At 38.4% G+C, this 24,185-nt stretch overlaps 1 protein-coding gene across 2 annotated transcripts; it reads left to right on the top strand.

Moving 5' to 3' along the window:
- The first annotated feature begins 245 nt into the window (after positions 1-245).
- Positions 246-23,087, top strand: antxr1c (ANTXR cell adhesion molecule 1c). 2 transcript variants are annotated; one of them, XM_017484330.3, is made up of 19 exons: positions 246-578; positions 731-877; positions 7,563-7,634; positions 7,780-7,851; positions 8,360-8,441; positions 9,267-9,297; positions 9,423-9,496; positions 9,632-9,700; positions 9,903-9,983; positions 10,178-10,238; positions 11,667-11,765; positions 11,908-11,977; positions 14,357-14,435; positions 15,073-15,168; positions 15,514-15,552; positions 16,114-16,212; positions 16,868-17,035; positions 17,295-17,375; positions 21,347-23,087. In XM_017484330.3, the coding sequence occupies exons 2-19, from the start codon at positions 732-734 to the stop codon at positions 21,575-21,577; spliced, it is 1,650 nt and encodes a 549-aa protein (XP_017339819.2). In that variant the 5' UTR covers positions 246-578; position 731; the 3' UTR covers positions 21,578-23,087. The 2 variants fall into 2 exon arrangements, with proteins under 2 accessions (XP_017339819.2, XP_017339818.2); XM_017484329.3 differs by having other exon boundaries at positions 246-877.
- The last annotated feature ends 1,098 nt before the right edge of the window (positions 23,088-24,185 follow it).

Genomic DNA, 24,185 nt, shown 5'->3' with positions numbered 1-24,185 from the left:
GCTTCTGTAATATGTTCCAATAAACCCTGGCAAACTGCTCTTGAAAACTGGACTACTAAATCATGAATTATCAGTGGGTGTGACATCGACTATCATGGTGGTGGCATTAATGTCGAAAGAAATCATGAAAAGTCCTGAAAAGTGTCAGGACTGACTGACTCTCTCTCTCTCTCTCTCTCTCTTTTCCCCCCTGAAAGAGTGGAAATATGACACCAGGTCTGTTTCTTTCTGCCAAGTCCTTGCCTCTGCACTCATTTTGTTGAGAGGGTTACACGTCTTTGGTTCGCGTTAGCATCTTTAGCATCAACGTCGCGTCAGGAAAGCGTTTCCTTTGAGCGATAATATAAAGTTTTATTTGATTGGGGAAAAAACACCCAGTGGTAGATTTTTAACGTCGCCCTTTTCCTCATTTCACCTCATTGCAGTGAATGAACGTTTTCTCGAGGTTTTAGTCAAAAAGAGGAGCGCCATATCTGTGAACTTCTGTGGGGAATCTCGTCCGTCTCTAATGAGAGGAAAGACGGGCTCAACATCCGTCTCCGTTCTTTGTGCTTCATCCTTTCTCCTCACACGTCCTGGTTAGTTAGTTAGTTTGTTTGTTTGTTTGTTTTGTTTTGTTTTGTTTTTCCACAAGACGTACCGGGGATAATGTAAAAAATCGGTTTGTTTTACTGAGGAGTGATTTAAAAAAAAAAAAAAAAAAATCTTTTTTGCGCAACTAAAACTAAAGGATGGCGAGCTCTATGAAGAATGGGTTTCTTGTCCTGGTTGTTTTGGGGATTTTGCTTTTCACCATCAGTGGTGTGGCAGAGGGACAAGAAGAGGACCAGGAGAGGTCTTGTCAAGGTGCCTTCGACTTGTATTTTGTCCTAGACAAGTAAGTACCTATAAAATCTTTGAGCATCCAACACTTCTGCAGATATTTGTCTCAATGCCCCCCCCCCCCCCCCCCCCCCCCCGCACCCCGGGAAAACAAAGCAAAACAATAGAAACATCACAGAAATTCTTATGGTTTCCACTAAAATACCATTACAAATCTTCAGCTGACCATTAAAACCATTACCACCATTATTGTTCCTTCGTGGTATCCACAGTAGAGAGCCACAGGGACTGTTACAGTTTCCATTAAAACCATTACACATTGTATGAGGGTTTCTATTATTTAGTTGTTGTTTTTTTTCAGCAGGGTTTACCTCTAATTTTGTTCCATATTGTCTGTTTATTTTTTTTATGTGCATAAACTACTGCCACAAAATGCATCAGTCTTTCTTTCTTTCTTTTCTTTTCAAATGTATTTAACCTGTTGTCTGTATAAAAACATCTGCTCTCGGCACTGTGTTCGATCCATCCCTGTGTTTTTGTGTAATGACACAAAGCAGTCTGGGATGGGTTTGAAAACTTGTGCTGAATAAGCAGTTCAGACAAAAACAATCTCCGTGTTTTTTCAATCGAAGATATAGAGTCCAGTGAGAGCCCATTTTCTCATATGTTTCTCAGGATCTTGTTTTACAGGATGTTTGAGTCAGCCAGGGTCTTTAAGTATCCGTGGCCTACTTTTTGGTGCAGATCCCAATGCCACATGGGAAATTTCTGTGGTGTTCAAGCTCAGCATTCACACAAATGGGTTTCTTGCTTCTTTAAAACAGTTGAGATGTGCGTATTTAGTTTATTTAAGCTTCGTTTGCTTATTCATGACTTTCTAGTGAAACGCGTAATTTGTTCTAGTAGTTACATGCATAGCTTTTTTCACCACCTGACGCTTAATTAAATGCACGCAGTGCAATTTATAGGTTAAAATGGAGGGCTTGGGAACTCCTATTTGACCTTCATAATAAAAATAAAACTTTCTTTCGCTTCCAGAAATCCATTATATTAGCCTGTAAATGCTTTTTTTCATTTTTTATTTGTACTTCCATTCATACACACATACAATGCAATTAAAAAGCAAATTGAAGTGTGTTGTTTCAGATGCTACAGTTCTTGGGTCAGTCAAGGTTCTGTTCCTCATGAGAGCAGCAGAAATAGTTAAATAATCTGAAGGCTTTTACAAGGTTTTGGAAAAAGTGATACTTAGTAAACCCAGTAGGTTTGCATACACACAACTGCAGGCTAATGAAACTGCATTCCACATGTGTGTGTGTGTGTGTGTGTGTGTGTGTGTGTGTGTGTTTATTACCCTGTGATGGAATGGCGTCCCTTCCAGGGTGTATTTCTGCCTCATGCCCCAGGTTCCTAGGATAGGCTCTGGATCCATCGTGACCCTGACCATGGGTAGCTACTGAAGGTGAATGAATAAATGAAGGATCCCTAAATGAAATATAGAACAAGGGTTCTGTAAAATTATCAGAAAAAACACAAAATAGAATGAACAAAGATATAAATATAGAATATAGCCACAAGCAGCGATCATAGGGGGTCCACTCACTATTTCGTTAAAAAAAATACCTATTCAACTCTCTATTTAATAATAAATACACTTACTCAAAATTATTCACTATATCAGGATTCATCAAGGCATTCAGTAGTCACTTCTTATCGGGTGTCTTCACTGTTGATTTTGATCATGCAAGCAAACAGAAATATAAATCCATTGAATGTCCTTTTTTTCAGGCAGTAATACGTTGACTGAATATCAACTTTGCCAAGTTTCCTGAAGGTCAGATAAAAATTTGTAGAAGACATTTTGGTTTAATTCAGATTCAAAATGGCTGACAGTTCATTATGACATCATGGATGTTTTTACATACAATGAACTCTGAACGATCCAAGGAGTATTAGAGGGACAAGTAAGTTCAGTGTAAATGGTTTATGATTCATCTGCAGATGTATAGGATTGGCATGTAAATTAGCTCAAAAACTTCCCAGGAACAGGTGCATGGTGCTGGAATACATGTGGCACCAGAAATGTTGTTACTAATGTGCAAACAAATCGCCAAAGCCTGCAATATTTAATTATACTTACAGTTATGTCTGCCTAAGACCAAATCAGAATCAAATCAACATAAACATTATCTTAATAGATATGCTGTAACCACATCACTCAAACCAACTAATACTTTAATAACAGAAGTAAGCAATATCTGACTATATTTGATTAGCATAAAATGCTAATAATAAATACTGAGACTAATTATCACAGTACATATAATTAATACAAAAATCAGATCCTTTAGGACTGATAACTTGTGTTATAACAGTAAAATGATATATTACAGTACAGTTATTTTGTATGTAGGTATATTATTCACAATAGCAACCAGTACAATTTTATGCATTATAGTTTGTTTGAACCATTCAGATTGTGATTAGGGTTCATGCCAGGTTGTTTCGTGTTGCTGATATCACTGTTTTGGATTGACAGGGTCGAGCTAGCTGTTAGAAGCCCCGTTATGTAGAAAGTGTTGGAATTCCAGTCCACATGGTTATTGTTTTGATAATGTATTTCTGTAACAATGCCATTACATTCAGTGAACGTCCCTTTCATGTGTGCCTCTACAGCTGACTTTAAAAAAGAGTGAGGTACTGCTGTTTTTCAACCAAACATTCTTTACTTTAAACTAGCCAAAGTGTTGCGTCATGCAGTTCATGACAGTGGTTCACAACAGCTGCAACATGTAAATTCACTCCTGACACACTGTTTGTCTAGGACACCTTGAGCTCCAGATGATGGGCCTGGATTCAACATAAAGAGCCATAGCTATGGCGTTATGGAGACATTAATGCCTAGTTAAACATTACCACACTGTGGCAGTTCCTTAGAAGGTTAACTGAATAGCAGCAGGAAAAGTTAGCAAAGTGGTTCAAACTGGGCTTGGGCCTGGAAAAAACAGTCAATGTTCAGAATAGAGAATAAATAGAAAGAGAAAGAAAATGGTTTGAGGTGCAGTAGATTCCAAGGCCTTAGGCTACAAGTTACAAATCATGATGCCCAGTTCCCATAACGTCAGCTGATATAGGCAACAGGATAGCAAGGGCAAAAGAAATTTATCTGGGATTAATATGAATGAAATCATAAGAAATGCTATAACTGCTAACTTTTCATGTAACTCCATATGAGACCATATTGGAAAATAACTCTTTATTTTAGGAAGAGGTACAGTATATTGGTATTGTTTTGGAACTGTCTAAAAAACGATGTGTGAATGGTTCACTATTGTCCTACTGTTCTAATAGCTAGTTCTTTCTTTTCAGAGCTCTTGTTCAGCACATCCCTATGAGACATATAAAGAGGGTTACTAGACATGGACTTAAGGAGATTCTTGATATTACCTTGGCTTAAATGAAATTGTAGTTTTATTTATTCTACAGTGTCAGGAGCAAGTTATCATGAGCAGTTCTCTAACCATTATGGGGCCTGAAGAAGGGATGATCTGGATTAGAGTACTGCTGACTCTGCACAAAGCATAACTACTCATTCGCCATTCCTCTGTGTTGTCTTGGAGTTTTGCCCGAAACTGAATTAGAAAGCAAGATATCCATAAAGAAAGTTCTCTTCTCAGATAAGGAACTGGCTGCATAAATTTTGTAAGAATTTTAAGGTTGAATCACACTTGGCTTCTACAGTTTTCTACCTGTCCTCCTATATTAGTACACCATTATTTAGGTATTCTTTCCAAATGCATGCCAATATCTATGTGATGGGTTTTTTTGTGATATAAGGTATGGAACTGTGTAGTAGAATTAAGTCAAGCTGGGTAAGACAAGTAATTAGCTCTGTTGAGTCAACTAATAGTCAAATAAGGTTTTTTACAAATAAACTGATATACCTACGTACAGTGGTGATTGAAAGTTTGTGAACCCTTTAGAATTTTCTTTATCATCAAATTTCTTTAACATCATCAGATTTTCACACAAGTCCTAAAAATAGATCAAGAGAACCCAATTAAAGAAATGAAACACAAATATTATACTTGGTCATTTATTTACTGAGGAAAATGATCCAATAATACATTATTATCTGTGAGTGGCAAAAGTATGTGAACCTCTAGGATTAGCAGTTTAATTTGAAGGTGAAATTAGAGTCAGGTGTTTTCAAACAGTGGGATGACAATCAGGTGTGATTGAGCACCTTGTTTTATTTAAAGAACAGAGATCTATCAAAGTATGATCTTCACAACACATGTCTGTGGAAGTGTATCATGGTATGAACAAATGAGATTTGTGAGGACCTCAGAAAAAAGACGTTGATGCTCATCAGGCTGGGAAAGGTTACAAAACCTTCTCTAATTAGTTTGGACTCCACCAATCCACAGTCAGACAGATGGTGTACAAATGGAGAAATTCAAGACCATTGTTACTCTCTCCAGGAGTGGTCATCCAACAAAGATCAACCCAAGAGCATGGCCTGGAATAGTCCACGAGGTCACAGAGGAACCCAGGGTAACTTCTAAACAACTAAAGGCCTGTCTCACATTGGCTAATGTTAATGTTTATGAGTCCACCATCAGGAGAACACTGAACAACAATGGTGTGCATGGCAGGGTTGCAAGGAGAAAGTCACTGCTCTCAAAAAAGAACATTGCTGCCTAAAGATCACCTGGACAAGCCAGAAGGCTATTGGAGTAATGTTTTGTGGATAGATGAGACCAAAATAGAATTTCTGGTTTAAATGAGAACGCTTTATGTTTGGAGAAAGGAAAACACTGCATTCCAGCATAAGAAACTTATCCCATCTGTGAAAGATGGTGGTGGTAATATCACAGTTTGGACCTGTTCTGCTGCATCTGGACCAGGGCGACTCGCCATCATTGATGGAACAATGAATTCTGAATTATATAAGCGAATTCTAAAGGAAAATGTCAGGACACCTGTCTGTAATCTGAATATCAAGAGAAAGTGGAGCAAGGCAATGACACTAAACACACAAGTCGTTCTACCAAAGAATGGTTAAAGAAGAATAAATTTAATGATTTGGAATGGCCAAGTCAAAGTCCTGACCTTAATCCAATATAAATGTTGTGGAAGGACCTGAAGCAAGCAGTTCATGTGAGGAAACCCACCAACATCCCAGAGTTGAAGCTGTTCTGTACTGAGGAAAGGGCTGAAATTCCTCCAAGCCGATGTGCAGGACTGATCAACAGTTACTGGAAACGTTTAGTTACGGTTATTGCTGCACAAATGGATCACGCCAGATACTGAAAGCAAAGGTTCACATACTTTTGCCACTCACAGATATGTAATAGTGGATCATTTTCCTCAGTAAATAAATGACCCTGTATAATATTTTTGTCTCATTTGTTTAATTGGGTTCTCGTTATATACTTTGAGGACTTGATTAAACCTGATTAATTGTACTTTATCTGCGTACAAATCCATTGTCTTTTCCTACCTTGTCTTTAATACTAACTCTTGTCCTGATATATGCACATCTACTGTATGGGGGAAACATCCATCAGGCTACTGAAATTGAAACCACATATTATTTACCCTTAAATATCATACTGCTTCATCATACTACATCATCGTCTTCTTCATAAAAACACATAGTGTTTGAAATCTGAGCCTTTGAATCTTACACTCAATTCAAATTAGATCAAAGCAGGAGTGCCAGAAAATATTTCATCAAGGATCTCACATGAAAATGGCCACTTCCTCCTTGATCACTGTTTGGACAGGTGAGAAAACTGCTAGCTAGGCACCAATCCTAGGATTGCTGGTACCTCAGAAAAGTATGTCTTTCCAAGATAAACAGCCTCTATTGTGAGGTTAGGAAACCTAAAGTTGAAAATGGTGACAAGTCCTTCATCTGACCCTCACATCCATAGTTGCGTTTGCCCTTCTTTTGGTTTTACTTTGTTTTGCTTGTTATGTTCTGTGTTGGCTTGTCTTTTTGTCGACTCTGGAAAACCACGCTCCCAGTTTTCATTCGCTGAGTCAGTCTGTGCCTTTGATTACTGCCTTTCAAGTTGAAAAAAATTCATTAGCAAGCTTTTAAAAATATATATATATATATATATATATATATATATATTTTTTTTTTTACGCTTTAAAAACAAAATTTCACATGACATTTGGAGCTAAAACATTTCTCTGAACTACTAACTTGTCAAAAGGTTATATTTTCTACAAGAGTACTTTTTGAAATCTTAAAGACTATGAGCTGTGGTTGTCTGGCGCTCAGACTAGACTTAGTTACATCAGCTATATTAAGAAACATCGAGTGTTTTTGGAGATGACGATCTTCTAAAGTTGACTGACTCAGAAATTTGGCATAGATTTCAAGAGTCAATTAGATCACATCCCATGTGTCAATAATGAATCACCCATCCCTCCCTCAGTGTGTAGGGACAGGAAATGTTCAACCTTCACAAGGATTTTACTGCCTTGCCTGGAGTCAGAGCACAGAGAGGGGCAAAACGAGAGGGGCCCTGTCTAGGAGAAGCTGCTCCTTTTTCCTTTTTCCTCTGTGAACAAAAAAAGTCACATCCTGTAGGATTTAAAACTATTATACTGTTAATTGATGGCCAGACAGTCATGAATTGGACTGTCCAGTCTGGACAGTGTGAACAGGCATCCCACTCATACACACATTGAAGACTGTTTTTGACTCCTTTTCTCCTCAGATCAGGAAGTGTCAAACACCACTGGCATGAGATCTACTCTTTTGTTGAAAGTTTGGCTGAGAAATTTATCAGGTACATACCAAGTCCTTTTAAATGTTTGTTTGTTTTTTTTTTGTCAATGCTGGAGTGGTGGTGGTGGGATTTTACATCCTTTAAAAGTAGTATATAGATAACTGGTATTCGTTATAAATATTAATGCCTCTCTTTTGTATCGTAGCCCCTTGTTACGAATGTCCTTCATCGTGTTTTCATCCAGAGGAAACACAATAATGAGACTGACAGAAAGCAGGTATGGCGAGTCTGATTCAGTAACAATGAATTTGTCACAACAGATTTGTGGTGTTCTGCATTAAGAGAGCAGTATACGTATAGTGTATAAGAAGCTAAAATCTGACCCATTTGAATAACAATCGGGTGCCTACGCGACTTCTGTGCTTGGCCCCCTGATAATAAAACTGCAAGACCTTGAGATCTTGTATCTGTGATAGCTTTACAAAAGAGAGTATAAATCTTACATAGCCATTGCGGAATATATTTCTGTATATCTACATTTAAGTGCTGTCAGAGGGGCTCATTCTTCAGGTATTTACGTATGCTTATGTGTATTGTAAGTAATGTGTTATGCATACTTGTGTGTGATCAGTGCACACAGTGTGTGTGATTTCTGTTATTTGATTAAAATTTATTATGGCCATGCAAATGTTTTGAACTAGATTCACATTCAATCACATTGAATGGTGCAGCAGTGAGATGAAATGTGACTTTCAGTGAAATGAAATCTTCTCCAATTCTCCAAGGGAACAAATAACCAAAGGCCTGAATGTCCTAAGAAGGGAAATCCCAGGAGGAGATACATTCATGCATCTTGGCCTGCAAAAGGTTACTTGTTAATTCTGTTAATTCTCTGTAATTCAGTAATACAGTTTATACCACAGCGTTGTTGAATTCTCTATCCGTAATGGTCAGACGGTGTTGATTTATTTTCTATTAGCAGCTTTGGCAGCAGCTCAGGCTATAAGGCAAATCACAGAATCATTTTAATGCACTCATTCTAATAGTTTTAGTGGTAACTAGAGATAACAGTGACTTGTATGGCAGACACGCCACATAAATCTAATTGTAGATATAGTGAAGCTTTCCCTAAGGGGATGTTTATTTAACAGTTATGGAAGGAGTCTCCAGTACCAGCACTTTGAAACAGTCAGTTAGTTTTCCGCCAAAAAGAAGAAAAAAAAAGTTTTCCGTTCATTAATTAAACGACAACCCAACAACAACAAAAATGAGTCTGGTGAGTGAACGACTGTTTGCAGCTGCTATAACAGGATACATGATAACAGCAACCAACTTGTTTAAATGCTTTAAAGGGATAAAAAAAAAAGTATCCTTGAATTAATAAACAATGTAGTAATTGACGAAAGGCTGTGGTATAAGAGGAATTAAAGCCTACGGGGCATTCTGTTATAGGAAATGAATGAACTTTGGGGCAGTAACAATGACAGTGAACAATACACTTCATGCTTGGCCATATCACAGCACTCCACGGTTAATTATTTACCTATAACAGCATGCCCTGTTGTGTTTTATTCCTTACTACACATGCTCTCAGTGTAGTTTTTGTAGTTGTGTGTGTGTGTGTGTGTGTGTGTGTGTGTGTGTGTGTGTGTGTGTGTGTGTGTGTTTTAATCGTGTTGTCATCTTTCACAGGCAAATGAACAAATACATCAGGAGAATTTTGGTGAGTCATGCTAAGGACCCCTGTGAAGCTTCACAACTTGGGTATTGATTCTACAGTCCCAGATTCAGTTCTAATAACCAACACTAATATAATCACATCATTGTTTCTTTCTTTTCTTTATTCAGGCAAAGCAAGTGTGATTATTGCATTAACTGATGGAGAACTGAATGAGCAACCACTTATAGCAGCGCAACAGGAGGTAAAATCACTGCCCAGCATTTACGTAACATTTTCACATGTGCTTTTAAGGTTCATTGGAACGTTGCTGTGAGGGTTTAAAATAAAACAGTTGAACACTTTGTTGTTGTTTTTGTTGTTGTTTTTCCTGTCACAGGCTGCCAGAGCCAGAGCATTGGGTGCCATTGTGTATTGTGTTGGAGTGAAAGATTTCAATGAGACGCAGGTGAAAAAAAAAATGTTTTTTTTGCACACAGGGCGAACTGTCAGTAAGCTGTTTCTCTACGCCATGTATACTGTTTTTAATTTCATGTCCTGCTTTGTACCCAACATGTGTGCAGCGTTAGTGTCATGTGCACATGCTCTAAGGACCCAACAGGACATTTGAACAACACTTCAATAAAATCTGTGTTTTTGTTTTACTGTAGCTCGCTACCATAGCTGACACCATTGAGCACGTGTTTCCTGTGACGGGAGGATTCCAAGCTCTTAGAGGCGTGATTGACTCGGTAAACAAAGACTCCTGCTTAATAAAAGACAGATGAAATGAAAGCTACAGACATCTAACAACCACAGGCATTCTCAATATGACATTCATATCATTCCGTTTCGGTAGAGTTCTGGTTCAGTTTTGCAAAAGGTTTAGTAAAATGTTTGTGTTAAACCGTTATCACTTTACAATCCTTTATATTCTTTTTAACAGATCATCAGGAAGTCCTGTATTGAGATCTTGGCAGTTGAGCCATCCAGTGTATGTGCAGGAGGTAGGGGCAGTAAGGCAAATGTCCCAGTCAATGCACATTTTCTTTCCTTTTCTTATTTGCTAAGAACTGTGCTCACGCCATGAGATGGATAGACGAGTTCGACATTATTGATCCTTATCCCATGGGATTTCTTATTCAATCTGATTTACTCTCCACTAACATTCTCTGCTGTGCTGTAAATGGCAGTTAACATAATGACTCCCAACAGACCTGCCATAATGTTCTTGGCAACAGTGAGTGCGTTTACATGGACAACAATAATCCACTATTAACCCGATTAAGACAATACTGTGATTAAGAAACTGCCATGTAAGCAGCAATTTTTACTTACCTTAATCTAATTAAGGTCATACTCGGAGTGAACACAAATCGAATTAAGACAGGTGGAGTACTCCTGTTTTAGTCGCATTATCGACGTGTATTACAGACATGTAAACACCTTAATCACATTATTAACGTCGTGTGAGAGTTTTCACCGCATTTTGCGACAGGACACGATCACACACGACAGTGCTCAACCGTTTTACGGCAAACAAGAGAGCACGGCTGCGTCCCAAACCACGTACTTGCCTACTACAGGCCTGTAGTAGGAGAAATACATGTATCTCGGCTACTATATAGACGGTAAGTACGCGCTTTGAGACGCAGCCCACGGCTTCAAGCAGTCGTCTATTTGCACGTATAGCATGACAAATAATTAACTGCACTTAGTGTTCGTAAATAAATTAAATAAAAACACCTAAAACTGTATACGGTACCATAACGAAGATGAACTGTCTGACGATACGTGAAATTCTGGAGGGACGTCGGACGGCGTGGCGCGGTGAAGTAATGACGTGTGCCGTTAATCGAATTATGTTCTATAACATGTAAAACGGGTACATGACAGGAGTATTCTAAAAGCGACTCATGTACACACCTTAATCACAGTATTAGCTTACTCAGAGTAAGCTCAATAATTAGATTACTGCTGTCCATGTAAACGTAGTCAGAGAAGAAGTGCATGTACAGTACAGTGTGTTGTTTTACAATACAAGGCCTCAGAATAACCACACACCATTACTGAAATTCATGAGCTTCATTGAGATTTATTCAGTGGGAATGTAGTGTGTGTGTGTGTGTGTGTGTGTATATATATATATATATATATATATATATATATATATATATATATATATATATATATATATATATATATATATATATATATATTAGTACATGTGAGGATAAAACCTGGAAGAAGCATTTCCTCAGGAGGAGCATTAGCTCATTGTGGTTTAAGCCTTGCCGTATTCAAGTGCTGATTGTTTTAACATGAAGCTCAGTGTGGATTGGTAAAATCATAAAGCTGTCCACATTTGGATCTGTACAATGTACTGATGTTTGCAAGGTGAGCATTATCATAAAAGACGTGAATTAATGTTTCAGAGTCGTTCCAAGTGGTGGTTCGAGGCAACGGCTTTTTGCATGCCAGAAAGATAGACCAGGTGTTGTGCAGCTTCAAGATCAACGATACCGTCACCTTAAGTGAGTCTTTTTTTTTTCCCTCAAGACGGTTGTCACGTTTCCATACAGTTCATCCTGTCATCATGGGTTCACTTTAATTTTATAATGCTGATGTGTGTTAAAGTGTGTGATTTCAGTAATGATTTTTGCTTTGTCTCATTAGATGTGCGGCCTGCTGATATAGAAGACACATTCATGCTGTGTCCAGCACCAAGTATAAATGAGGTCGGAAAGTAAGTGGCCCTGTTTCAGAGAAGGAAGTAGAAGCCTGTCTCACATTAGTACACATTTATGATGCCTGCCAGGGGTCACATTCCAGTTCCTCCTCCTCCTCCTCCTCAGCCTCTTACATAAACTGCAGCTATTGCTTATAAATTATTTACTTTGTTTTACAATCCTTGTTTTCTTTATGCTTTCGGATGCCAACACTTAAACCTTATATCCTCTACCCTTCATTAATGTCTGTCACTATTGTCCTGTGTTTTCTTATAATCGACCTGCAGCTAACTAATTGCATGTTTGGTTTCCACAAACTCTCTGACTCCCCTTCACTATTTTACTCCAAACCGCAATGGCTCTTTCATTCATCATCCATCTTGGCTTTCTTCTCTTGATTACCAGTAGCGCCATTACCAGGCCTGCCCTACTCGCACAGATATCATTTATTTTAGACCATAAATTGCCTCTTAGACAATAGGCAGTATTTTCTCTGTTTGTGCTTGTGTCCTCCATCTTTTTTTATTTCCATATCTCTCCTACCCACAATTTCTGATCAAAGCCCGACTTCATGTAGCCCCTTGCTTTTATCTTACTGATCTAACAGATCAGTCAAGTCATTTCCTCTTTGTCCATCCATCCATTCATTTTCAGTACTGTTTATCCTACGGGGAACCTGTAGCCCACCCCAAGGAGCATAGGGCACAATGCGGGGTACCAATCCATCGCATGGCACACTCACATACACATTCACACACCCATTCATACACTGCGTACACTTTGGACATGCCAATCAGCCTTCCGTTCATGTCTTTGGACCGGGGGAGGAAACTGGAGTACCTGGAGGAAACCCCTGCATGCATCATGCTTATTATCAATATTGATAAATCTGATTATTATTGTTATTGCTAGTTTAAATGCAGTAGGGTTTAAATTAGCGATGCACCGATGTATCCGGTAATAATCGGTATCGGCCGATAAAGGGAATTTTTCACGCTTTACAAACATCCGATGATCAGGGCCAATTGTCTCCTGTCAATCAAAAGAGGGCCGGAAAATACATCGATTTTGTGCTGTGTGTAAAGATGATGTCTCTTGTGTGGAATGATGACAAAACTGCAGTTTGTAAACTCTGATAAAAATTTTGTACTGGATGTGAGCAGCAGTGAAGCGGGAGTTTCGGGGTCAAGTCTAATGTTTTTTTGTTCAGCTGCTCGCCCTGAATTAAATCTCCAGTACACCATTCAAAGATTTAAATGAAGATGGGTTGACAAAAAAGTATATATTGCACAAAAAATATATTTGTAGAGTAGTATATTTCATATCCAGTTAATGTAAATATATAAAAAGGTTGATATTATATATGACCAATTTGATGTCAGTGATGAAGTAGAAATGCTTGTGTTTGTGGTGAGTGAATGTGAATCTAACAGGAGGATTTTTACAATTCAGTCAATGTTAATATGAATTAATAACATTCAATAAGTTAATAATCTTACTTTAATCTTCAGAATTTAGTTCATGTGTTAATGTTAATTTGAGTCATGTGTTTTCTGGAAACAATAGAGAAATGGAAAGAATAAAGTTTTTATCTGCATTTTTTTTTTCAGAATTGTGGAATTAATTATTATTAATTTAAAATAAGGAATAAAAGGCAGAACTATGGGTTATCGTATCGGCTGAGAAATTTAGTATCGGTGCATCTCTAGTTTAAATGTCTGAACCCTACCAAGATGATGTATGTACTTTTCATTTACTATTTACTTTTTAAATCAGTATTTCTAAACTTCCAGTCAAAACTGTATATGAAATTTAAATATATTGTATAATCTTGCTTGAGCAATATAATTTGGCAAATGCACGTTACCTTACACAATGCACATAAAATGCTTGTTGTAGTGTGATGACTTTGTTATGCTAAAATGGTCTTATCAGTCGAATAAGAAGCCTTTATTTAAACTCTATGACTTTATATATATATATATATATATATATATATATATATATATATATATATATATATATATATTAATATATATATATATATATATATATATATATATATATATATATATATCAGAGACTTCATTTGAAAGGAGTCACTTTTATCAGCAGGTGCCAGCCCTGTTTTTATTTATTTATTTATTTATTGCAGTCATATACTTGTGTAGCTCCTTTGTGTTTGAGTGTGCTGTGCTGTTTTAACCCCTTAAACTTTCAGTTGATTGTTCACTTTGAAGCACGTTTCTTTAAAAAGGACATACTCTGAACTATTCAGTGAAACTGAAATGAAAGGGATGCGGTTACAAGAGTAAAGAATGCAAGAGTAAAGGGTTATTATTAAGTTGTGATGTGAATATTTTCCAAACAAATCTTGAGTTTTCTGTCTGCATCAGGGTGGTATATCTGCAAGTAAGCATGAATGAAGGTCTGTCGTTCATCACCAGCTCAGTACACATCACCACAACTGAGTGTGTAAGTACACACAAACACAATCACATTCTATCACATGTAACCACAAGAGAGTCACCGGTTGTTTATGGATTGCTGACAGATGGGTTTTTTTAAGTGCGTGGTAACAGATTAATAATATAGTAAATTAGTGAAATATGCATTAAAAGAATATTTGGCAACTCTTACATAATTAGCTTTCTTTATCCATTTTCCACTTTTCTATTTTGCTCTTTTCTCTCTTTGCTTTTAGACCCACCTCTTCTCTCTAAATTTTGCAAAAGGGGTCTGTTTCCCTCACAGTGAGTTCTTTTTTTTCCCCTCTTTGCTCTTTCTACAGCCAAACCACAGGGACTCTAGAGATTAACGATCCCAAAATCTCCTACAGATCTTTGAGCTGAATTTGAGCGGTAGCAGGCTCTTACCCACAAACGAGAAACATCACGTTCATTGTCTTACTAGGTTTAAGACAGGGCACATTTTTCCACTAACCCCTAACTGGTTTCATTATGCCCTGCTCTTAATTGTAAGCCTGGTCAGTATAGGCCTGTACAGATGGTTTGCCAATCATTATTTAAATTAGAAAAGCAATGGCATTGCATAGGAATGAGATGAATTAAAGAGAATACACTTTTTTTCTCTCTCCCATTTTCTCTGGCAGTTTGATGGTACTATTCTTCTAATTACCCTGCTGGTCCTGTTCCTGTTGTTGGCGCTGTTGTTCATGTGGTGGTTCTGGCCCCTGTGCTGCACAGTAGTAAGTATACACCTCACTGACTTCTTTTCTTGTCTGCCTTTTCTCGTGACCTCCAAGATCTTGATAAAATAAATTTATGGCTAATTTCAAGTGGAAAAAAGAAGAAAAAAAATGTACAGGCAGGGGTTTTGAGTCTGTGGCTATAGTGGAGCTCTGTGGTTAAACTCTGGGATGCATGTTGCCTGCTCCATGGAATGGGGCTGTGTCCTGTATCTAGTATGAAAATAGTAAAGGTCTAGGCAATGGCAGGATAATGAAATAGGATAAGGGCAGGATGTTACTGGGATTTTTTAAATTTTGACTGCATAAATAAATTGTTTTTATTTATCTGTAATTTGTCCACAGGTTATCAGAGAGCCCCCTCCACCTCCACCCCCACAGCCAGTAAGTAGTATTTTCCTTTAACCTCTTTAAAATTGCTATATAACCCATGAAGCAAAAATGACCAGTACAGATAACTCCAGGTAATATAGATTACATTGTATCGAGTGGGAACAGACGTTTTTTTTTTGCACTTTTTCGTCCAATTAAAGACACTAATAGAAGTGTTTTTTCTACTGTCTCCCACCAAAACAAAGCAAACCCAAGTATTGTCTGACTTTAAAATTCATAACAATGACGCTTATCCCATTTGAATAGTATTATTTTGCAAATAAATGTTGCTTTTCTGTTGTGGAACATGCTAAATCGTCTCTGAGACACTGGCATTTAGGGAAATCAGTGTCAGGAGCCAGCGTTCTCCTAATAACAATTCTCATGACCATCTATAGAGTGTGTTAGCAATGGAGCGTGACAGAAATCCCTGCAACATCACATGTCTACTCACTACTAAACCATACAATACAGCTGTGACAGACTGCTAGGATGCTCCACTGTTCATGCTTTGTTGTGAACTCAGGGACTTCTTTACCTTCATTTTCTGTTTAATGTGTCTTTTTCTGTCAGGAGTCAGACGATGAGGATGGTATGCCGAAGAAAAAATGGCCAACTGTAGATGCTTCATACTATGGGGGACGGGGAGTTGGAGGAATAAAACGAATGGAGGTGAGTGAATCACATTAATATAAAATATACTGTGTATAGAGTTAAAACTGTGTAAGTCCTTATGACCATCACTGAAAATACATCATTAATATAAACTTCCATTTGGATCCAAGAAACAAAACACTGTTATATGAATTGAACCGAATCAAAGAGACTGTGATAAAAGACTCCACGAGTCATATGTCTGAACATCATCCAGATGTCCTAATTGGAAACTAAAATAAGGCAGGAGATGCTGTAGAACATCCAGGAGTAATTTAGACAGTGCTTCATTGATCTTCAGTAAGCACTTTATCCTGGTCAGGGTCACAGTGAATCCACATCTATGGGGCATACACCTTGAATCGGACACGAGTCAATCACAGGGTACCGTGCACACACAAATTCACATACTTATGCACACTGTGGGGCAATTTGATGCAGCCAGATGTAGCCAGTCCAACCACCGGCATGGTTTTGAAGACTGGGAGGAAACCGGGAAACCCAGAGGAAACCCACTCGGACATACAGAACATGAAACTCCATACAGACAGTAGCCCAAGTTTGCTTCTATGCCTTGTCTGCATTACCTGATCATCTTTCCTCAAATGTATATGAGGTTCTAAGAACTTGACTGTTCTTGATGTTTGTGTTTATGCAACAATTAATGTTTTAGGTCCGCTGGGGTGGGAAGGGATCCACTGAAGAGGGTGCCAAGCTGGAAAAACCCAAAAATGCAGTTGTGAAAATGCCTGAGCAGGAGTTTGAACCCTTTGAACCCAAGCCTAAAAAACATGGAAACAAGAAGCCTCCCCAGAATAGGAAGTGGTACTCCCCAATTAGGGTAAGGGAATCGCTACTGCCATTTACTGTATTAACTTAAGTTCAGCATTTCAGCACCTGTCATCTTACACTGCTCTATAAAATAAAAATAAAAATACAACATTAATAAATATTGTAATACTTAAATTATATAAGATTACTTAAATATCTAGTTTATGTCTTCTTTGTGTGTATTTGTGTATGTCTTATAAAGTGCATGTTTATTACCTTTAATATTTAATACTTAAAATGTTTCCTGCTGCCATGCTAATTATGTCCAGGGTAAACTGGATGCAATTTGGGCCCTGTTTCGCCGTGGTTATGACCAAGTTTCACTTATGAGACCACAGCCGGGAGATCACGTGAGTACTCAAACCTATCATTCACAGACACTCTACGAAGGAGCTAATAAATACCTATGACTTATATGTCAGGTTTATGTATTATATTGTTAAAGAAAATCACACTTTCAAATCCATATTAGAAGCTTAGATTCTCTTAGATTCAGTATTAGATTCTCCAAATTAGAATCAGGTGTTGAAGGTGTTGCCAGTGATTAGAGCCTGCTTAGGGAGTGCTGTCTTATTTAAACCCCTTTCATATCTAGTGTCTGGTGTTCCCTTTGTTATTGAGGTGTGTGGTGTCAACATGCCAAGATTTAAAGAGTTCTGTAAGGCCTTCAGAAAAAAAGGTTGTGGATGCCTATGAGTCTGGTGAGGGATTTAAAAAGATCTCCATATTATTTTAAATACATCACTCCACTGTAAGGAAAATCATCTACAAATGGCACAGATTTCAAACGACTGCCAATTAGTCCAGGACTGGCAGTCCCAGCAAATTCAACCCAAGAGCAGACCGTCTGTTGCAGAAAGAAGTCTCCAAGACCCCCCAAATTTAATCACAGGATCTGCTAGTAAGTCTTGCAACTGCTGGTGTCAGTGCATGCTTCTACAACCAGAAAGAGATTGTACAAATTTGACCTGCATGGGACACATGCAAGGATAAAGCCAATGGTTTGGGGTTGCTTCACTGCCTCAGTTACTGGACAGCTTGCATTCATTGATTCAACTATAGATTCTGCATCATATCAAAGAGTGCTTGAAGATCATGTGAGGACATCTGTTTGATAGTTGAAGTTGAACCGAAAGTGGACCTTTCAACAGGATAATGATCCTCAGCACACGAGCAAATCCACCAAGGAATTGCTCAGAAAGAAGAAATGGAGGATTATGAAATGGCCTAGTCAAATCCTGGATTTGAATCCCATTGAAATGTTGTGGGGGGATTTGAAATGGGCAGTACATGCAAGAAAACCCTCAAACATTTTGCAGCTGAAAGAATATTGCATGGAAGAGTGGTCAGACATTCCAGCAAGCCTGGTGGACAATTATGTAAAACGCCTACAAGAAGTTATTTCTGCTAAAGGGGGCGATACTAGCTTCTGAGGCCACTTACTTTTTCCACAGAAGAATATCACATTTATTGACATTTCAGTTGAATAAATGGTTGAAAAAGCTATTTTCCTTGTGGTTTCGTTCAAGTATATCAACTTCATTAATAGGCGCTGTTTCATCAAAATTTCATCAAAATTATCAAATGTTTGCTTGTCCAAATATGTCAAAAAAGCTAACAATTCCATGGGGTGTACTTATTTTTTCACATGACTGTACATTAACCATCACCCCTTCCCATCCATCTATAACATCATCTCCTAATAACAGCAACCCCAAAATCTGTTAAGAGCCAAGATACATCATTGACAACGTCATCCACCTGCTTCAAAGTGACCATGAGTGTGAAATCAAGCAGCGATGTAGACCAGTTGCAGGCAGTTAGTCTACATGTTTTAAACAGCTGGCTCTCATTCCTTCACATCAAACATACGATTTGACTTTGGACCACTGATCTTTCATGATAAGCTTCAGATTTGACCTTGTAATGAATGGGTACACATTCCTGTTATTGCGTTGTAGGCATTTGAGCTTGCTGCAGTTGTAAACTCCAACGCAGCTTCTAACTGGACCTCACGTAGTTGGCTGTTCACTAGGTTCTACCTTAAAATTATTTGCATTATTTGTGGAAACGATGGCATAACCACTGTAACTGGAATGACCTTGTGGCGAATGTTCTCCAGAATTACTGGAAAGAATTAGCACTTACAATGAATTTACGAGCAAGTATAATGGATCAGATTAACATGAAATGGCTCTTGTCAAAATTACTTTAAATTTGAACAAAGTTTGATTTTGAGTTTATTCTGAAAGAGCAGTTTATACCATTTTCATGGAATGGCATCTCTCTCCCCACTGCTCAGTGAGTAGTCTATGACGAGAGGGCAGAAGAATTCACAGACCTACTTTTCTGCTGTCCCAAGCATGGAAAACAAGTGAAATTGGCATCATTTCCTGTATCAAATTACCTTCTGAGAGTGCGCAACCCCAGAGAACAACATCTTTTCCTCGAGCATTTTACTGTGTCCCTTAAAACTCATACTACTTCATCACTTTTTGCACAAGCCTTCGAGGGATGAATCATTTATTGCACGGATCCAGGCTGATGAATTTCCCCCCTCTGTTTTTTACAGCGGTATTTGAGCATATATTTTGTCGCCATAGAAGTTGCCATAGTGATACACTTAAATGCCACCATTCACAACGGCCTGACCTTAGGCAATTAAATGTTCCCATAAAGAGTTCTGACTATTCCTCATTTCCATATCATAAAAAGCCAGATGCCATTTTAGTGATCCATGGATCTACTAATACTCGTGTCTATAAATACAATGAACTACAGTAATCATGTACGCTCGCCATGCAGTGGTCCTTGAGTTCGCACAGAGTAAGAGTTTCTGCAGACGATGCTGTAGTATACACTCTCTGAGAAAAAGGGTACTAAACTGTGTCTTTCCTTGTCATTGGGGTGGTACTCTCAAGCGTTCAGAATGTATCTTTATCTGATACATATTAAAGTAACAAAGAAAGGTATAGCTTAGTACTATTTTTTATTTTGTGTGTGTGTGTGTGTGTGTTTGTTAGCCCTTTAGCATGTCATTAACTTTCACCAGTCTGTTTTTCTCATCTGCACTTTTTGGCCCAGCTCTCTTTTGCAGCTACACAGGGTCTTAGTTATGCACCGAGATCAGCTTCACAAGCTTTCAGTAGTTCTGACGTAAAAAGCAATGGGCAGAGCTTCAGAACCTTAATTAGAGGCTTCAAGTTACACACACACACACACAACACAACACACAACACACACATACACTCCAGCAGACTGGCGTAGGTTAAGAGATGAGGTCATGTGCAGTTCTGACTTTACAGAACAGCCACTTCAAACGCATAACACTTCATCACTGGGCTAAGAACAAACCGCTTTATGGGCCCGTGTCTAATTGTAGGCATGTCAGGAGGTCATTTTGTGCTAACATATTTGTCTTTGTGCCATCAAGACAAAAAATAAACACCCACCTCAGCTCTGCAAGTGCAGCTGTTTGAGTGCAATTCATTTAATATAGTATATAGAGCTTTTCAATAGACATTGTCACAAAGCAGCTGTACAGACATACAGACATCTGGGTGTAGATTTATATTTAAATCTCTAATAAGTCAGGTATATATATATATATATATATATATATCCTCATGGTGTCTGAGGAAGTTTTATCATATATATACGTATTTAGACACAATACTATGTGTGTTGAGTGTTCACTGTGAGCATTATAGTGTTTAGAATTACTGCAGCAGTTCTTGGGTACAAATCTACACGAGATTATTCACTGAAGCAAGGGCGAGACGTGGATGTTTTCGGGAAGTAAGAATCTTTAGGGTATCCATGTGGGACGCTCCACAGCGACAGAAAGTGAGTCACAAAAGTGTAATAGTTCCAAGCTGAAGTAAAGCATCAGGATGAACCAGGTCAGTCCAGAGGGTTAGTGAAGCCACAGCAGTAGAAACATGTCAGGATCAGACACCAGCATCACATCAGGCAGCAGAGGCACACGGACACACAGCTCATACGTTACCTTGAAAGTTGAAGAAAGCATAATAAATAAGTGGCTTTTTAACTATATTCTAGTGAAAAATAATTGGTTATGAGGGATTTACCCATATTTTGCAAGTTAGACTGCATTCCTTAGTGGTTTTCACAGGGGCTCTGCCAAAACGCTCCAGACAGAAAGACATAGAAAAAGAGGGAGTAGTCGGGCTGCAGATCTTTGCTACAGCTAAGACAGCTAATTAGAAAAGCTATCACGGTGGCTGTTGGAATATGGTCACTTAGAGAGATCCACTGTTTAATCTCTTTATTCTGCTTCTCTCTTTCATCTTTCTCTCAGGGCCGATGCATCAACTTCACCAGGGTGAAAGAGGAGGCAGCAAAGGCCCCACCCAGTGCCCAAAGCCCACCCCCACCTCCTCCTGACTACTGCCAGGCTCCACCCCCTGTAAGTCCACTTCCTCAGTGTCCACCCCCCAGAGGACCCAACGTGGCCCCGGGTCCACCCCCTGCCCGAGCTCCACCCACTGCCCCATGTCCGCCTCCTGCTCGACCCCCTCCCAAACCATGAGACCCAACATTAAGAGCATCAGTTTGATTTTCCAGCTAAAATATGCTCCTCTCATCAAAGAATAATACACACAATATTTATCAGCGTCAGATAGCCTATAGTATGTGCTTTGTTGCTGGACAGCAAAAAAAAAAAATATTGTAACAATATCAACGAATGCAATAAAGAAAAGATGCTAATATCAACTACTGAATATACCACAAGTGGCAGAGACAGTTAAGGGTACATATTTTTTTAGCCTTTTAGAAAAGGTAAAAAAAAAAAACATAATCCCCTCATTTTCATCGCATTTAAACTCACCTAGAGCTCAAAATAACAAAACAATACAATCAAATCAGGTTCTCAATCAGGTGTCAACCATGAGACAATTTTTGATCACACCTTCTCTTTTTGTCCAGCGGTTGTAAATGAAAAGATGGGATTTGATGAAGCATGAAAATAGCACATTTTTGGGCATTTTGCCATCATATTATTGGTCCCATCGTGCACTTAGAAATGAATTTTAAATCATTCATTTACTGCATACTTTCTCAGGTTAGCCTCTTGTTGTGTTGATCAAAAGAAGAACGTGTATTGCAAGTTATGATCATGCAAGAATAAATGCAAGTTGCACAGGTGTGTCTTGATATCACGTTTTATCAAAAGGTTTGTCAGGCTGATGCTTTTGGTAAGTTGCAAAATCTAGGTAGCAGCTGTACAAGTTTGTTGCCTGCAAATGAGGAATTGCTGAGTAACTGTAAGTTTAGAAACGGAGTCTATTAAGTGGTCCAGTTATAGCTTTGTTGCATAGGGTGTGTGTTCTTTGCTTTTTCATTTGATTGTAAATCCTCATAATGTATGCAGCCAGGGTAATATTTCTCATCATATTTGTATGTATCATATTCCCACAACTGTACTGTATTTTCAAATGCATCCTTTGTGTCATTTTGTAACACCATTGAACACATCATGACTGCAGGGCAGTTGACAATATCTAATTTATTATTACCCCCCCAAGCAAGAGTGAGGTACTTGAATACGACAAGGTGTCCGCTATTAAAAAAAAACAGGACACTGTGCATGTAATGATCCAGAGAAATCCCTTTCTACGCTCTTCTTCCACTTTTTTTTCTTCTTCTTGTTATTTCAATCTGTTATATAACTTTGTTTTTGTAGTTCCCCCAGATGTGATTAATTTAATCTGTTAAAATGCCTGTGTTTTGAAAAAGCACTTTTACATGTAAATTTGTGTTTGACAATAATTAACTAAATAAGCAATGTGTTTTTAATGAGGCAATTAGGAACATTTCTCTTGTTTAATACAAACCACATTTGCATTTTATCGGCCTTCTGTTTGACAGTTATTTGAAAGAGTGAGATGTAATATGTCCTACAGAAATAATACGTCATCGTAATATTGTCTTTCTACTTCATATTGCCTATTAACAGCGATATTGATGCATCTAGTGAAAGGCGCATAAACTGTTTTCTTTTTATACACTATCAATAAAGGTCATTTTCCAAGCTTTTATTTGATAGTCATCATTTATGCTGTGTAGTGGAGATTGATGGCAAGTCTCGGGTGTTTTTCTTCTGATCGCTACAAAAACTGCGACTCTAACACACCCACATCTATAAATATATTTCCTAGTCTTGTCTTCAGTGTACTTTGTTTTTTTCTAGGCTTCTTTTCACAAATTGTAAGGGATTCTTAAAAGTGTCATTAAAGGAAATGTTTAATTGGTGTGTTTCTATCACCTACATGAATATTTATTCATGTATACACTGATTAGTCATAATATTAAAACCAATTTCTTAATATTGTGTAGGTCCCTTTGTGCTTCCAAAACAGCTCTGAGGCTTGGACTCCACAAGACCTCTGAAGGTGCGCTGTGGTATCTGGCACCAAGACGTTAGCAGCAGATCCTTTAAGTCCTGTAAGTTGCGAGGTGGGGCCTCCATGGATTCGTCCGGCACATCCCACAGACGCTCGATTGGATTGAGACCTGAGAAATTTGGAGGAAAATTCAACAATTTGAACTCTGCCATATTCCCCGAACCATTCCTGAACTATTTCTGCAGTGTGTCAGGGAGCATTATCCTGCTGAAAGAGTCCACTGTCATTAGGGAATACGGTTGCCATGAAGGGGTGTACTTGGTCTGCAACAATGTTTAGGTAGGTGGTATGTGTCAAAGTAACATCCACATGAATGCCAGGACCCAGTGTTTCCCAGCAGAACATTGCCCAGAGCGTCACACTTCCTCCACCAGCTTGCCTTCTTCCCATAGTGCATCCTAGTGACATCTCTTCCCAGGTGTACACGCACCTGGCTGTCCGCATGACGTAAAAGAAAACATGATTCATCAGACCAGGCCACCTTCTTCCATTGATCCATGGTCAAGTTCTGATGCTTAAGTGCCCATTGAAGATGCTTTTGGTGGGTGCACATGACCCTGTCTCCGGTTCACCAGTTGTCCTTCCTTGGACTACTTTTGGTAGGTACTACCCACTGCATACAGGGAACACCCCACAAGACCTGCCTTTTTGGAGATGCTCTGACGCAGTCATTTAGCCATCACAATTTGGTCCTTTTCAAAGTCTCTCAGATCCTTTCACTTGCCCATTTTT

The sequence above is a fragment of the Ictalurus punctatus genome, chromosome 13, assembly GCF_001660625.3.
Source record: "Ictalurus punctatus breed USDA103 chromosome 13, Coco_2.0, whole genome shotgun sequence".
Taxonomy (NCBI): domain Eukaryota; kingdom Metazoa; phylum Chordata; class Actinopteri; order Siluriformes; family Ictaluridae; genus Ictalurus; species Ictalurus punctatus.
Note: the sequence above shows the minus strand (reverse complement) of the source record. Positions and strands in the feature narration are given on the sequence as shown.

What these genes read in the sequence shown, in the direction of transcription:
- antxr1c (XM_017484330.3), top strand. Translation starts at nt 732, where the DNA reads ATGGCGAGCTCTATGAAGAATGGGTTTCTTGTCCTGGTTGTTTTGGGG. An exon ending in ATGAGACTGACAGAAAGCAG is followed by an intron (nt 7,852 to 8,359) that starts GTATGGCGAGTC and finishes CAATTCTCCAAG; the next exon opens with GGAACAAATAACCAAAGGCC. An exon ending in TGCATCTTGGCCTGCAAAAG is followed by an intron (nt 8,442 to 9,266) that starts GTTACTTGTTAA and finishes CATCTTTCACAG; the next exon opens with GCAAATGAACAAATACATCA.